Below are 16,664 nucleotides of genomic sequence, written 5' to 3'. Positions count from 1 at the left end.
GATAGGTATTCAGTATTAGGGTTTGGGAGGAATTTCCAGTAAAGCAAAGCTTTAGAAGGTGACCAATGGCAATTACCTATATAGTGACTCCTTTTAATGAAGAGGAAATGTATTAGTTGGTTATTATTTTCTTTTCGAGGAAATATTAGTTGATTAGATCTGAAGGAATTGAGCTCTTTCGTATAAGTTATCGATCCCAAAGCATGCAGATCCCATACGCACGCATGTGAGTCTGTGATGGCATGCAACGTGGGTCTACCCCTGTCTTCACTCTCATCATCGCTCTGAAATATGACGTCCCTTGCAACTTTATTTTGCCAACAAATTAAGACAACAAAAAACACTTTCTTTTAATCGCATTGGAGGTTGGAGCATGCGATGAGATGAGTAGCGCATATATTGAGTAAGGTTAAGGAGATTAGATTTTATAGACTAAATAATATGAAAGTTGATGATTCGATTATTATTTAAGTGTCACATCTCAGTTCGAGCCCCCACCACATTCCGGGCTCGACTCCACCGTAGCACGATATTGTCCGCTTTGGGCCCTGACCACGCCCTCACGGTTTTGTTTCTTGGAACTTAGACGGTTTTCCAGTGGGTCACTCATCCTGGGATTGCTCTCGCACAAACTCGCTTAACTTCGGAGTACCTATGAAACCCGAAGCTGAGCTCTCAAAATGCCTCGTGCTAGATAGAGATGAGAATATATATATATATATATATATATATATATATATATATAAGGCTTACAGGATCCACTCCCCTAGGCGATGTAGGATGTTTCAATCCACCACCCTTAGGGACCTGATGTCCTCGTCGGCACACTTTTGGCCAGGGATTGGCTCTGATACCAAATTGTCACATCCCAGCACGGGTCCCCACCACATCCTGAGTTCGACTCCATCGTAGCACGATATTGTCCGCTTTGGGCCCTGACTACGCCCTCACAGTTTTGTTTCTGGGAACTCACACGAGAACTTCCCAGTGGATCGCCCATCTTGGGATTGCTCTCATGCGAACTCGCTTAACTTTGGAGTTCCTACGGAACTCGAAGCTAGTGAGCTCCCAAAAGACCTCGTGCTAGGCAGAGATGAGAATATACATATGATGCTTACAGAATCCACTCCCTTGAACGATGTGGGATGTTACACTAAATGTAGATTAACGTGTTTATTTTTTATTAATGACATGTCATTTAATTTACAAATATAGTTTATAAATTTAATCTTTCAAACATTAGTTGTATATATTATATCATGCATGGTGCATCTATACTTGAAAACGTGAACAACTGCTGCAGGCTCTCCATCAGCCCATTACGAATAATACCGCACACCATTTATTTGCATGCCGTGCTGTTGTTGCCTCCCCAACATCATAGATTCATACATGATATGCCTCTCAAATTCTCACCGATAACCTTAATTCATCAGTATTTAACATTTTTGTTTCTTACAATTACTGTGTTGTACAATATCTAATTTTCTAATGGTTATGTTTCAGTTCTGACATAGTTTTTTTTTTTGTTTGGGTAAGAACAAGTTTAGAGAGACGGGAGACTACTCTATTCTACCTCTGCCCGTTGTTTGTCGGACTGTAGATAGTATCTATTTTGGATCGAAGACAATTTCATGTACAATTCATATTTTTGCTTTGCATTTTTTCAGTTTGCGTTTCTTTTAATGGACAACAAGGTATGAATCATGTGTATATGAATAGTATTGTTTATCGTATATATACTTAGAATTTTTGACATGTTTAACATATGTTTAATCCTCACAACATCGCGCGGGCACTAATAGCTAGTTTAGACAAAAATATGAAAAAGAATATACGTTGATCCTTTAAATTCTGCCGCTAAGGAGATTATATGGTGCAAATGGAAACCAATCGACGGATGATCTTAACAAGAAAGTATGTTTAGGAGAGAAACTCTGATGTGGATCAAGACCTTAAACAATCCCTCCAAACCATTTTCAATGCCTTCAATGCTTGAAGCCAAGACCTCCAACTTTCGTTGTACAAATTGAACCTTCTGAGCATCCACAAAATCTTCACCTGAATTATGCACAACCATGTTGCTAACTGAAATATCTACCTTTTCCAGCTCGTTCATGCTTTTGCGTTGGTTGTTGTCACAAACCAACACCCCTTTGTGCAACAAAATCGAAACCAAGGACCATCTGCTAGGCCTTGGCTTCAAAATTGGAGTGGACAGAAATGAAGAAAGTGACTGAAAAATGGAGCTGGTGATCAAACTTGCCTCTCTGAACACCCGTACCATCGGGGCCAGATGGTTGTCGAGATCCAAAAAATCAGTTCAATCGTGGATAATATATTATTACTGGACTGTATTATGAATACTTTTAAAAATTAATTGGCCAGCGCTGTTAAATTTTGGTTTCTTATGTGGTCAAATAACCCAAATTCGTAGAAAGTTGGTAGCAAAAATTTAAAGAGGTTGAGCATTTCAAAGTTCTTTCGCTGAGAAAGCCTTAGAATGTTGAATATCGAGAAATCCATACATCCAACAAGATCATGAAACCATTTTTTTTAATTAGTTTTGGAATTTGGTTGGAAATGTGGGGTGTTAAACAAAATTGAAAGCAAAATTATATTCATAATATATATGTATGTGGGTTGCACGAGTGTCACGTCTTTCGATGTTCCCTTGAAGGCTTGCACCCTTCCAAATGTAATTAAACCCACATCAGTTTATAGTACTTGATTATGTAGAATTTGATGCGTGTAACTACTAGGTTTCATACTTGGTCTTGGAATCTGATTGTGGTCCCTTTTAATTTTAAGAAGTTTTAACAAAATACTTAAGGTACTATTTAAAATTTTTAAAGAAAAAACATATTTTTACACTAAAAAGTTAAATTTAGTACTATTCATTTTACTCTTTATTTTGTCATTATCATTAAAACTCAAAGTTTTCAAACCATTTTCATTAGTTTTCTTTTATGAGTAGTGAGATTGATGTTTTCTTTGATCTTTCCTCCTTTTTCTTCTTGCTTTGGCCTTAAAAGAAGGAAACAATGATTTCTTGGTAACTTTTTGACGGATCTTTGACTATTTAGCCAAATTTTTCTTCATCTTTTCTGACAGGTTTGAATAAGAAGTTTTCAAGGTACTTCTTAATCAGGGGTTTGAAGTAGAAGTATTTTTGACCACTTATTTGAAAGTTTCATAAGTTTTGGGACGGATTCAATGGAAAGGGGTGAAAAGTCAAGAAAGAAAACTCCATATGAAGCACATGCATTCGACAATTTGATTCAATTTTTTTATATATGGGACAGGTGAACTTGCTTCAATTTTTAAGATAAGTTATGATATTCATTAAGAAATGAAGAGAACATGAAAAAGAGATTAAAAAAACGTGAAAGTGGCCCTCGTTAAAAACCCTTGCTATAACTCTTATTTTGATTCAAGGAGAAAGCGTGATGTACAATAAAGAAACTAGTTATAAGAATTGTCATATAATAACAACTTATCATTGAGTGTTCTCTATATATGAAAGCGTGAAACATGTCTTCTTAGCTTAGAAAGATAGCATATCATATAATCAAAGTTATCACAGCTCGATTCATATATAGAGAATAAAATATGACATAAGGTGGTTCATATCAAACTATAACACCTCTTGCAAGTGAAACTAGCTTCTTTAGTTGATCAGATCGCTTAGTATGAACAAACTCAGAAGGGGTTAAGATTAGTGTTGCTTCCAAATATATCAATTTATTTGATTTCGTGACTTTGGCTTGGGAAAGAGACAAGGTGAGAAGATTTTAAGGTATATTACTATATTATTTCACATTTAACAGAAAGCCGCATGTTAGAAAATACTTGAGCTTCCTTGCCAAGTGTCCTTAAGCAAGCTGCGCGAGGACAGCTAAAGCATATTCAATAATTAGTTTGCACATCATATTATTGCAAAAGGAAATGACTCCACCATATATAGGGGGAAATGGAGACTTTAAAATGAAATATGTCACGTTCACTTTCTTAAAAATCTTGAATAATTTGCTGGGAAGGACCAGTAACTTCATAAATTGTTTACAATGGTACGACGTCTTACTTCTTATATTATTACTCTAATACATTTGGTTAGTAAAAACAACAAAAGAAAAGTACAGATAAATGTAGAAAGAGATGGCTAGCTGACTTTGTGAAGTTGATAAATTAATTAACAATAAGCATGGTTAAGATATAGGGTAGAGAAAAACTAGCATGTCATTGCCAAGTAAACTAGAAAGCAACCTTTTTCTTTTTTAATTTTTGATGAGCAAAAAGAAAATAAAATCAGTGTGACTGTAACCTCGAACTTTAACCATTAAGTTCACGTTTATAAATTCACATGACGTTATAATCACATTGAAATTTTACGTTATTCTATTGTGAAAACTAAAACGTCATTCTCCAATGAAGACTAAGGGAGGACAAGGAGAGTGCTGTTGGAGCTAAGCCCAAAAATCCAAGTCTCGATGAAACCAATAAAGAGATTTAGTAGTGGAGGGTACTCAAAACTTATTTGGGCTTGAGCATACGTAATGTTTACAACTTTACACACACGAATATGAATAAGCACAGGGATCTCTTATGAAGTGAATAATGTTTGGCATAATTTGAATTGTAAATTAATGGTGTGCCAAAACTAACCAAGATCAAAAGGATTTTTCCTAGCACTAAGGAACCCAACAGAGAGATGTATAGAAGCATCGATATTTTTTTTTTGGAGAATTTGAAATGTTGTAGATGTTGATCAAATGCTGTTTTAACTATGGAAATTCTTCACAAGTTCCTTTAGACTTGATGTGCTAGTTGGTTAGAGTTTGATAGGAATCAGAGATGCAAGAAACAAAAAGGAAATTTCAACAATAAATCTACTTCAAAGATTTGGTGATGACAGGACTCGAATGAGAGAACCAAGTAGAGAATAAAATCTAAGGTCTCTCACTTACAAATGAAGAGAAATAGTACTAGTCTATAGTACTAAGTGACAAATTTTATCAACTCTTTACTTCTATACTATCGAAGGAGTAGCAACACGTGTCTACATAAGCAGCAACGTACGTTTCACACCTCCTATACACAAATGAAACAGTTTGGGAACCTTTTGTCCTGAATTAACCAATTTTAATATGCATTTACCATAATTTTAATGGAGACATGAATAGTACAAACCATTCGGGCACATAATATAAAACTGATTAATTCCAATAATGATGATGTTAATCTTGGCTTACTAACTACCATCATATATATATATAACACGTTACGTTTTTGTGTAATGCAATCTTGTCTTGGTGTTGAAGTTTCTCCAAAATTAAGACAAGACACATTAATAAATACAAATTGAAGGGTAATGTGGCACTAGCGGAGCAATGCTTGTGATGACTCGTGATACTTTTGCCCTAACCAATGCACCAATGACAAGATCCTCATGCTAATTGCCATACCTAAAGAAATTGCAAATTATTGAGGCAATGTTACCCAAATACGTGACAAGGTAACCAAAATCAAGGAAAGCCCACTCTGGCTCCACATGCTCCACATTGACTTGAACAGTCCTGGTCCCCCCTCCCCCCACCCCCTCTCCCCTCTCCCCTCTCTCCTCTCTCCTCTCTGTATTAGTATATAATATAGTGTTGCAATGTCTCATATCGACCGTATTATGAGAAAAGAAGAGTATAAATATGCTAATCACACTCTCACTAAAACCGAGGCTTTTTGTTATAAAAACCTCACACTTGACGGATTAGGCATGTGGTAATTACCAAGTTGGGGACAATATCGGTATTGTTGAAATTGGGCATTTGGCTCGTCTCTTTGATAATTCTACATGGTATTAGAGCCAGGGAACGGGCTCGTACTGTACTGCCACGTGATGGGTGGGTTCCCTTGGCCTAGCACGATGATGGTGGGTCCCTTGGCCCCGTGTGTAGGGTGAGTCCCCTTGATTCCACGTGGTTGTCGATGTGTGGATCTCCCACTTGTGACCCATTAATTGGGTCTCACGTGAGGGGTGTGTTGAAATATCTCACATCAACTATATCAATGAGAAAAGAAGAGTTTAAATATCCTAACCTAACTCCAACTAAAACCGAGGCATTTTGTGATAAAAACCCCACACTTGACGGATTGTGCAGATGGTAATTACCAAGTTGAAGATAGTATTGGTGTTATTGAAAGTGGACCTTTGGCACCACTCTCTGATAATTCTACACATAGGCATTCCCAAAGATAGTAAGGATCAAACACCTCAAAATTGAGCTCTTTAAAAAACAAAGAACAATCTCAACTTTGAGCTTTTTGTCAAACCCTAAACGATGGCTGCCAAGCACCATGTTATTAGATCAATCAGCTTGCCCTCAAGGTCTCACCCTACTACTCTTGGGGTTGAAGAGGAGCTGAACAGGCTCCAAACATCGTCATCTTTTGATTCAACTTCAGACTCAATCTGCAAACCTCTATGTGGGCTAGACGAGTTGTATGAGTGTGTAGATGATATTTTACAGATGGCATCAACCCAACAGCTCCTTTCTCAACACCAACAAAAGAAGTTCATGGATGAGTTGTTGGATGGATCACTCGTGAGGCTCTTGGACATATGTAGCATCACAAGAGATGCCATTTCAACAATCAAGGAACATGTTAGAGATCTTCAATCTACTCTTAGGAGGAGAAAGGGAGACTCAAGCCTTGAAAGCAGCATTTCCAAGTACACTTGCTTCAGAAAGAAGATGAACAAGGATGCCAAGAAATTGATCACATCTTTGAAACAAGTAGACAATAAAATTGCAACATCGCCACTTCTTGAGCAAGATCACCATCTCACTGCCGTGATTCGAGTTCTTAGAGAAGTTTGTGTGGAGAACATGTCTATCTTCCAATCCCTCTTGGTCTTTTTAGCAGTTCCAGTTTCAAAGCCAAAGTCAAACAAGTGGTCTTTGGTACCAAAGTTCATGCATAAAGGAGTGATAGCATGTGAAGATCAGAAGGAATACATTAATGGCCATGAGTTTGATGGTGTTGATGCTGCTCTATACAATCTATGCAAATCATCAACCGCTACATTTGAATGTTCAAATAAAAGATTGGAGGCTTTGGAAGTAACCATTGAAGGCCTTGAGAATGGTTTAGAGAGCGTTTTTAGGGGCATGATTAAAACAAGAGCTTTTCTTTTGAACATACTCTTACAATAATGTGCTCTCAAAGGCCATGTATATGTATCAAAAAATCCTCAAGCCATCGACATTTTTTAGGATTCCTTTGGGATTATATTTTCTGCTATGCATTTGTAATGTATATATAGCCTTACAATCAAATACAACTGATACCCAAGTTCTTGAATCACATCATGATATTTCCTTGAAATTTTAAGTTGTAACGGATGGATTGGACTTGAGTACCAAATCATATATTGAATATTTATTATTTTACATTCTAGCTTTGTAAGATACAAGTGGTGATCTCTGCTTAATTATCTCTCTCTAGTCTTTGCACCAAAAATCATTGGAGAACGGAGAATTTTAGTTGTATTTTTTGTTAAAATTAATCTTGCAAAGCAGACAGGTGCTGTTTTTTTTTTTCTTTGTTATCTCATTTTTGGATGGGTTTACCTAGAGTTAGCTGGCTTATGAAAGTGAAAATTCTAATATGATGGTAGATAGGTTTTCAGTAGTAGGGTTTGGGAGGAATTTCCAGTAAGAGTATTGTTATTCATACCATATTTTTATACCACATTTCTATATCACTTTAGTGGCATCTGATGTGGATAGCCACATCATTTGAAAAATTTACAAAACCCAAGGAAATGAAGGAGAAAGACTCCTCGTATACCATAATCATCATTTAATTAACTAGTTTTTCTTAATTATTAGTTTATTAAATAATGAACTAAAATTAAAAATCTGATTAATTCAGATGATGTGGCTGCCCACATCAAATATCTATTAAAATGGTATGAAAATATGGTACAAAAATATGGTATGAATAACATTACTCTTCCAGTAAAGTAAAGCTTTAGAAGGTGACCAATGGCAATTACCTATATAGTGACTCTTTTTTATGAAGAGGAAATGTATTAGTTGGTTATTATTTTCTTTTCGAGGAAATATTAGTGGATTAGATATGAAGGAATCGAGCTCCTTCGTATAAGTCATCGATCCCAAAGCATGCATGTGAGTCTGTGACGGCACGCAACGTGGGAAAATTTTTAGGTGTTCCGGGTACACCAAAAAAATTTGGTGTACCCACACTCATAAAAATTTGATTTTATTATTTTATTGAAAAAAAAGTGAGGGTAGGGTCCACCATTATGAGTGAGGGTACACCAAATTTTTTTGGTGTACCCGGAACACCCAAAAATTTCTCCGCAACGTGGGTCTACCCCTGTCTTCGCTCTCATCATCGCTCTAAAATATGGATTTGGATCCTCTTCGGATCCCCTCTCTGGAATCCCAGGGATCAAAGCACAATGACCGTTCATCAAAGATCAAGCGGCCATAATTAAATATTTTTTATATTTTTAAAAGTAAAACAATCTTGTTTTACGTAAAAAGCATATAATTATGACCGCACGATCTTTGATGAACGGTCCTTATGTCATGATCCCCGGGATCCCCAAGAAGGGGATCTGGAGAGGATCCAAATCCCTAAAATATGACTTCCCCCCTGCAACTTTATTTGCCAACAATTTAGGACTGAGATTATCTCCTCTCTTCTCCTCATTCTTTTCCATCCTCTCTTTTCACATTCTCTTATTTTGTCTTTCTCTTACTTTAAAAAATAAATATAAGATGTTAACGTGACTTAAGCATGACTGTTCAAATAGAAGGAGAGGAAATGAAAAGGAAAAAAAGAAAGGAAAGAATCATACTCCAACAAATTAAGACAACATAAAACACTTTCTTTTAATCGCATTGGAGGCTGGAGCATGCGATGAGATGAGTGGCGCATATATTATGTAATATTAAAGATATTAAATTTTATGGATTAAATAATATTGAAGTTGATGATTCAATTATTACTTAAGTGTAGATTAACGTGTTTATTTTTTATCGGTAACACATCATTTAATTTGTAAATATAGTCTACAAATTTGATCTCTCTAACATTAGTTGTATATATTATATCATGCATGATGCATCTGTATGTTCTTGAAAACGTGAAAAACTGCTGCAGGCTCTCCATCAGCCCATTACGAATAATACTGCACACCATTTATTTGCAGCCTTGCTGTTATTCCTCCCCAACATCATAGATTCATACATGATATGCCTCTCAAATTCTCACCCATAACCTTAATTCATCAGTATTTAACATTTTTGTTTCTTACAATTACTGTGTTGTACAATATCTAATTTTCTAATGGTTATGTTTCAGTTCTGACATAGTTTTTTTCCCTTTTTTTTTTTTTTTTTTTTTTTTTTTTTTTTTTTTTGTGAGAACAAGTTTAGAGAGACGGGAGACTACTCTATTCTAGAGTTGTGACATATCATAATCCTCTTTAAGAACTTATAAAGAGGGAGAAAGAAAATAGTCTATGACTAAGATCTGTCTTTTTGATGCGGGAAAATGAGGCAAAGAAGTCAGTGCAGGCTTATAATTAGTAAGAGGAAGGTAAGTTTACACTCTTCGACCGGAAGCGAAAGATGACTGGACCTTTTCACTTTTACAGAGGAAGGAAAACGAAAGTTCCGAGGAAGACAGAGTAATTCGAACTTTTGGGAATGGGGGAGTGAATTCAGGTAAGAGTTATTTCGGCGTAACTTGGCGCAAGGAATTTGCTCTCGTTCGAGCGATGTTCGACGTTAGTTGAAGTTGAGGGTCTTAGCCCTTTTTTGGTTTTTAGTTTTTCATGTTACAATTAATTTTGTCATGCTCTTGTCAGTGATTTGTCTACAATAATGTTCTCATGCTCCTGTCAGTGATTGGTCTTGTGTCCTGCTTCAAAGAACCACAGAGGCATGTGTATTGACTAATTTAAAATTTGTATTGGCAAGTTGGCAAGCTCACAAGCTCAAGTAATGAAGTAAATCAAACGATAACGTAAAACACATGAAATATGAAAGAAACTCAAAGTTTTTTATTGATAATATAGGATAACAATCTTTCGTCATCCCCAATAGTAGAGAGCTAAAGAGTGAGGAGAGCCACATTTTAAGCTGCAACTCACGAGGCACCGGCTGAAGTTGCCCACCCCGCTCCCGATCAAAACGAGCATGCAGCACTTCCTCCAAATATTGTTCTTCTAACGTGTAGTCTCAACTATATTATTTCCATCTCCACTGCTGACTAGTACATACATGGTTATATACTAATAATTCATAGTATTTAGAGAGAGGGAAAAATAAAAAATAAGGAGAAAGGAAGCCCACGTGAGCTCCCCAAAAAGCTTTGTAAGAGACCTAAATGTATCCCACAGGACTACAAATACCCATAAATTGTAAGAGACCTAAATGTATCCCACTTGAGGACTACAACAAATACCCATCCATTTATGCTGACAACCATATAGCCCGCTTATTGAAGACGAATTTTGCACATTTTCAAATTAAAAATGGCTTATACCCTTGACTTGAAATCATCTTAATACAAAAATACCCTTAATTACTATATGGTCTGTTAACTAAAATCTCTTTTAAAATATAACTACCTCAAAACTGAAACCATAGTTTTTAAGGAAAACTAATAAAAAGGATTTAAAAACTTTGAGTTTTAACAAAAATGACAAAATAAAAGGTAAAGTGAATAGTACCATGATTGACTTTTTAGTGTAAAAATGTGGTTTTTCGTTAAAGTGAACAGTACCAAAAGCTTTTCGTTAAAGTTTTCTAGTTTTTAACCTAGTATACAATATAGAATTTGACCCAAATCGAAACCCAGAGCTAAATATGCAAAAGTTTAGGTAATTTTACTGTTTTTGAACTTGTTTGTCAAGTTGCTCCTCAATCTTATTAGTCGTCAATTCAAACATCGCTCGACATATGTTCTATTACAGGTAACCACAGGCCTGCAATAACTCATAATTTCATAACATTAAGATTTGATGTTTTACTGTGTGAAATATATATATGGATCGTGATGTATGTTGGTATCGTTTTGGAGACGGGAGGCACTAAGGCAGAAGATATTTCTCCTTTTCTCCTATTCTCCTATACACACAGAACCTATTCGTTCATTGTAAACTGACATTTCTGGCCGGCTACATCATGCAACGAATGTATACCAAAGATGCAAAATTTGATGGTGTGGGTGGCTTAATATTGCTGGAGAAAGTTGCAATATTTTCTATGTAATTCATCAGACCAATCCAACTGTATAAAACTAATCAGAACACACAATTAATGGCACATCGATTACATGCTCAACATATTGCATTCATATCCATGAAGGCCGCAAGAGATTTTTCTGCATAAATTAATTTAATTTGGTATTCACTTGGAATGTCACTAGGGCACATTACATTGTCTTTGCAGTGCACACACATTAGATATTGGGTATTATCTATAATATAAAGCATCGATCTTAATATGGTTCATGGCCTGTGCATCTATAAAGTGCATGTTGATCTAGCTTGCCAGGATAGTCTTTAACCAATATGTTATAGGAAAGCACTTGTTTCCCTCTTATGGGACCTTGCTTGTCTCCCGTTCGAGATTAACGTATCTTTACTGTACAAATAATATAATTGAAACCGTTAATTTTTTTTTTTATTACTATCTAAAGATCTACAAAAAAATCATTCAATTTGAAAATCTTTTAACCATTCATATGTGTCAACCACGGTTATATATACTTACAAATCTGTGTAATTAGTGATGAAAATGATGAACTCATCAATCATCATGCATGAATCACAAGCCATACAAATTAAAGGACAACAGAACGAAGGCTCGGTTATAGGCTGTAATTTTCTAATATTTGTTCACGTTTTTATGCAGCAATGCATATGCATGATGATAGCAAGTTTTTGTAATAAAAACCTTACAACTCCCAATGGGATTAAAGAGCGTAATTTGTCGTTTTTGTGGGCCAAGAAAGTTGCAGGGACATCGAGAGAGCCTTGGGATGAGTCATGCAATCACAGAGTCACATGCATACGTTCTATGGATGAACCGTATGAAAGAGCCAAGCTTTCCCCTCAATTTCTTTAGAAATTTTTCAAAAGAAACAGAGAATTTTTATACCCCCATGCACTTGGAGAAGCTAAATTGACTTCAAGTGTGGAGTTTTATTCTAAGAAGTCTGTGTTATTAGTAATGGAACAAAAGCTTTAAACATTATTGTTGTACTCCTTAGATCTGAAAACTTATATATACAAACTGCTCATTCGATAAGGGTCTGGCACACCTTTTGCTTGTATAAGCCAAACCACACCAACAATATCTTCAATCCTCCTATACCTTAACCCCTGAAACTCTAGACTTACTCAAACCAATAGTTTATAGAATACACCTTAGATTTCATACTGAACCATACTCAGCACTCGTCAGTTTTCACCTATTTTAAATGCCGAGTAGTACCTGTCTATTTTAATGCAGTTATGAAAAGTTAGTTTCAATAGGAAATACTACTCTCGAATGATTTTACTGACCCAAGGAAAAGAAATCTCCGATGATTGGGTGATGTGACTCAACTGACAGAGCCAAGCAAAGATCTTCTCCTACCTATATTCCAAACGTAAAATTTGGGAGTTCAAATCTTCTGTATTCCTTTTGTATGTGGTTTTTTTTGTGGTTCTGCTTAATTTGGTTGTCATAAACTTAACACATATCAACCACAAAACTACTGAAAAGCCATACATAAAATAAGTACAGAAAATTAAATAAAATTCAAAAGGAAATCTACATCAATGATTTGGTGAGATGACTCAAATATGAGAACCAAGCAGAGAGCACCAAATGTCCCCAAGGTCCACACGTCGACTTCTAGTGTAGTCATGACTTCTATGCAAACATTTACCAAAAGTCTAATAGAGACATGATTAGTACAAGTCACTCGTGTATACAATAATATGTTACATATCTTAATTATTATCCCAATAGATCGGGATCTCTATATCTAATGCAACTTTGGTGTTGGATCTTCTAAAAAACTATATAAGGCCACCGATTGGAGGACTGGCCTGCCACAGTTCAATAAATTAAAAATGAAGGGCAATGTGGCACAAGGGGAGGCAAAGTTGGTGATGACTCATGAGGCTTTTGCCACAAACAATTGGGGCCTCAAATTATTGAATCAATAATGTTACCTGAAATTGTGACAAAGTAACATCTCCATATTAACGCAAAAGTCTTGTCACTCTCACCTTTCATCAATGTATATATACGTATTCCAAGATATAGTGAGATCAAAAACCTCAAACTTGAGCTCTTGTGAAACATACAGAACAGCTTCAACCATGGCTGCCAAGTACAAAGTCAGATCAATCAGCCTTCCCTCAAGATCACCCCCCACCACTCTTAGGGTTGAAGAACAGCTGAGTAGGCTCCAAACATCTTCATCTTCTGCTTCAATCTGCAAAGATCTATGTGGACTAGAGGAGTTGTATGATTGTGTGGATGATCTTTTACAGGTGGCATCAACCCAACAACTCCTTTCTGATTACCAACAAGAGAAGTGTATGGATGAGTTGTTGGATGGATCACTGAGGCTCTTGGATAAATGTGGCATCACAAGGGATGTCATGTCACAAATCAAGGAACATGTTAGAGACCTTCAATCTGCTCTTAGGAGGAGAAAGGGAGACTTAAGCTTCATTGCAAATTACAATTGCTTCAGAAAGAAGATGAAGAAGGATGCCAAGAAATTGATCACATCACTGAAGCAAGTAGACATCAAAGCATCACAACATCTAGAACAAGATCAGCATGCTTCCTCGGTAACTCGAGTTCTTAAAGAAGTGTTTGGTAAGAACATGTCTATCTTTCAATCCCTATTGGTCTTCCTAGCAGTTCCAGTCTCAAAGCCAAGGCCAAAAAAGTGGTCTTTGGTATCAAAGTTTATGCACAAGGGAGGGATAGCATGTGAAGATCAGAATGAGGATATTAATGGCCATGAGTTGGATGTTGTTGATGCTGCTGTCTATTCTCTATGCAAATCTTCATCGACTCCTACAGAAGGTGCTAATGTTGAGAAGATTCAAAACGCACATAAAAAATTGGAGGCTTTGGAAGTCACTGTTGAAGGCCTTGAGAATGGTTTGGATAGCGTTTTTAGGCGCTTGATTAAAACAAGAGTTTTTCTTTTGAACATAATCTCACAATGATGTGCTTTAAAAGGCCACAGTTATTTGTTTCAAAATCTCTAAGGCATCCACATTTTATTAGGGTTTCCATTGGGATTAACACTTTTTGATACATTTGTAAAATGTATAGCCATACAATGAATTACAATTGACACCTTGAATCACATCAAGATATTTCTTTCCTTTATCTTTTAAGTAATCGTCTTGTGATTTGTATCCCAAAAGCATCGATATCGCAAACCCTAAACAACTTGCAAGGCTAGTGAAACTTTTGGAGGAATTTGATTTTCTAGGAACAGGAAGAAGACCATTAAAGAGGTTTCTTGCCTATGTCATCCTCTCTTCAGCTGTCTTGTTGAACAAGAGGCATCAGAAAACTAAGGATGTCGTCATCCTATATCTTTATTTCATACGTATGAAAGGGCTTCGATCAGATAACTAATGTTATGTCATCATCCTGTAACTTTCTAATGCCGGCCCCAGAAACCTTCTTGGCCAACAAAAAAGATAAATGACACACTTTCTTTAGTCACATTGGGGCACATGAGATATTTGATGAGTAATTTATTATATATATTGTTTGGTAATAAATTTAGGATGATGCTAGAAAGATTAGACCGTATTTTGTAGATATATGATGTGTCGATTGGTGTTAAAATCTTTATTTAAATATTAAAATAGTCGCCCAATCATCAACTGTCGTATTATTTTTTAACAAAATTTATGATCTAAGAAGATGATCCCCTAATATTTTCTATAAATTTATATCATGCCATGATGCATTGCATATTCTTGAAAACGTGAACAGCGGGTACAGTCTCCATCAGCCCCATCAGGAACAACATTACATTATTCTGCTGCACTTGTTCATGTGCCATGATGCATTGCATATTCTTGAAAACGTGAACGTCGGGTACAGTCTCCATCAGCTCATTAAGAACAACATTGTAACGTTATTCTGCTGCACTTGTTGTTCATGTTGCACATTCCCAACATCATACATGATGATCGATGAGTTCATCACTGATATTTCCATCCATCTTAAGTCCCAACCAATTTGATGGATTATTTTTAAAAACCGTGTCTGATGTACAAATGTTTTCTCATATGCATATGTCTCGGTCTGACGCAGTGGTTTTCAAACTTTTGTTAATTTTGCATGCCGATCCCATGAGTCCATGTGTTTTGCTTCTGAGAACCCAAGAGGGTCATGACTAATTAAAATTAGAATTTGAGGAATGATGGCAACTTCTCCGTTTATCTTCAGGGGTATTCTTTTTTAATTTTGTAATGTTGCACAATGAATTGAGCTGTTCATGCACTAGCTAGACACCAGCCCTGCTATTACGGGCCATGAACATATCATACTGGAAGAGGGTTGGAATAAATCATAATCGATCATAATATATGTTTAGTTCAAATTGGCAAATTGCCCGTTCTTTAAGTATGCACTATGCAGTGTGGCACTGAATTATATATGGAACTAGGTATATATGTATAATGTATCGTGATACATGATGGTGATGTTGGTGTAAGTTGGGAGACAAGGAGGCATTAAGGCAGTAGATATTCCTCCTATTCTTCTATACGGATACAACACATTCCTGCATTGGAAATTGATGCTGGCTCAGCTCTACATTATCATGCATGAAACAAATGAATACACAAATTACTGTACATAAAAATCATGAGTTCTCTCCCTCACATATAATAGTAAATTAATTTACAAATATATTATCTCAATCCCGCAATTAAGATAAAAGCTACAATTCTTCACACATCAGACCAAAACTTGACAAAACCACATGCTCATTTTGTATAAAATTACACACACACACATGAGGACATGATTCTTCTTGTCTGCTTGAGCTAGTTTTCTGCATGCATTAATATAATTTGTTGTTCTTCATAACTAATGAAGCACAGTTCATTGTCTTTGCAGTGTGCATAAATTAACCCCATTCTTTGCTTGACACATATAGTAATTAAAATATACAAATATCTTCCTCCTATAGTTATATAAACCCTGTATTAATTATATCTTCCTTTATCTAGCTAGTTGATATATGTTTACTACCGAAACATGTAATTAGTACTAAACCAATTAATTACACAAAAGATGTGTTTATAATATTCATACGTCACGTACATTCTCTGAGTATAAGCAGAATATTTGTAATGTTATCCCATGCATAATTTGAAGTCATGGGGAGGTCCACGTCGTCCATTGAAATTTAAGGGTATATAATTTTGCCGTCCCATAAGGCCAGTTGTATAGATTGCACGCCACAAGGTTTAATAGTCATGCAGACGACGAAGTGATGTGGTAGCCAACGGCTCAGTTGGATATTTGACCCTATCAGCTAGGCAACCACGGGATATAATAAGGAAGACAAATGGACAA

General features: G+C 36.0%; 2 protein-coding genes across 2 annotated transcripts; both read left to right on the top strand.

The window, feature by feature from the left end:
• The first annotated feature begins 6,335 nt into the window (after window positions 1–6,335).
• On the top strand, window positions 6,336–7,211 carry LOC137747767 (uncharacterized). The gene has a single exon (XM_068487916.1). It carries the CDS (start codon window positions 6,336–6,338, stop codon window positions 7,209–7,211), a length of 876 nt encoding a protein of 291 aa, XP_068344017.1.
• Window positions 7,212–13,414: 6,203 nt separating this feature from the next.
• LOC137747765 (uncharacterized) lies at window positions 13,415–14,281 on the top strand. Its single transcript, XM_068487915.1, has one exon. It carries the CDS (start codon window positions 13,415–13,417, stop codon window positions 14,279–14,281), a length of 867 nt encoding a protein of 288 aa, XP_068344016.1.
• The last annotated feature ends 2,383 nt before the right edge of the window (window positions 14,282–16,664 follow it).

This window comes from Pyrus communis, chromosome 10 (assembly GCF_963583255.1).
Source record: "Pyrus communis chromosome 10, drPyrComm1.1, whole genome shotgun sequence".
Classification (NCBI taxonomy): domain Eukaryota; kingdom Viridiplantae; phylum Streptophyta; class Magnoliopsida; order Rosales; family Rosaceae; genus Pyrus; species Pyrus communis.
This window is presented reverse-complemented; position numbering and strand designations above follow the sequence as displayed.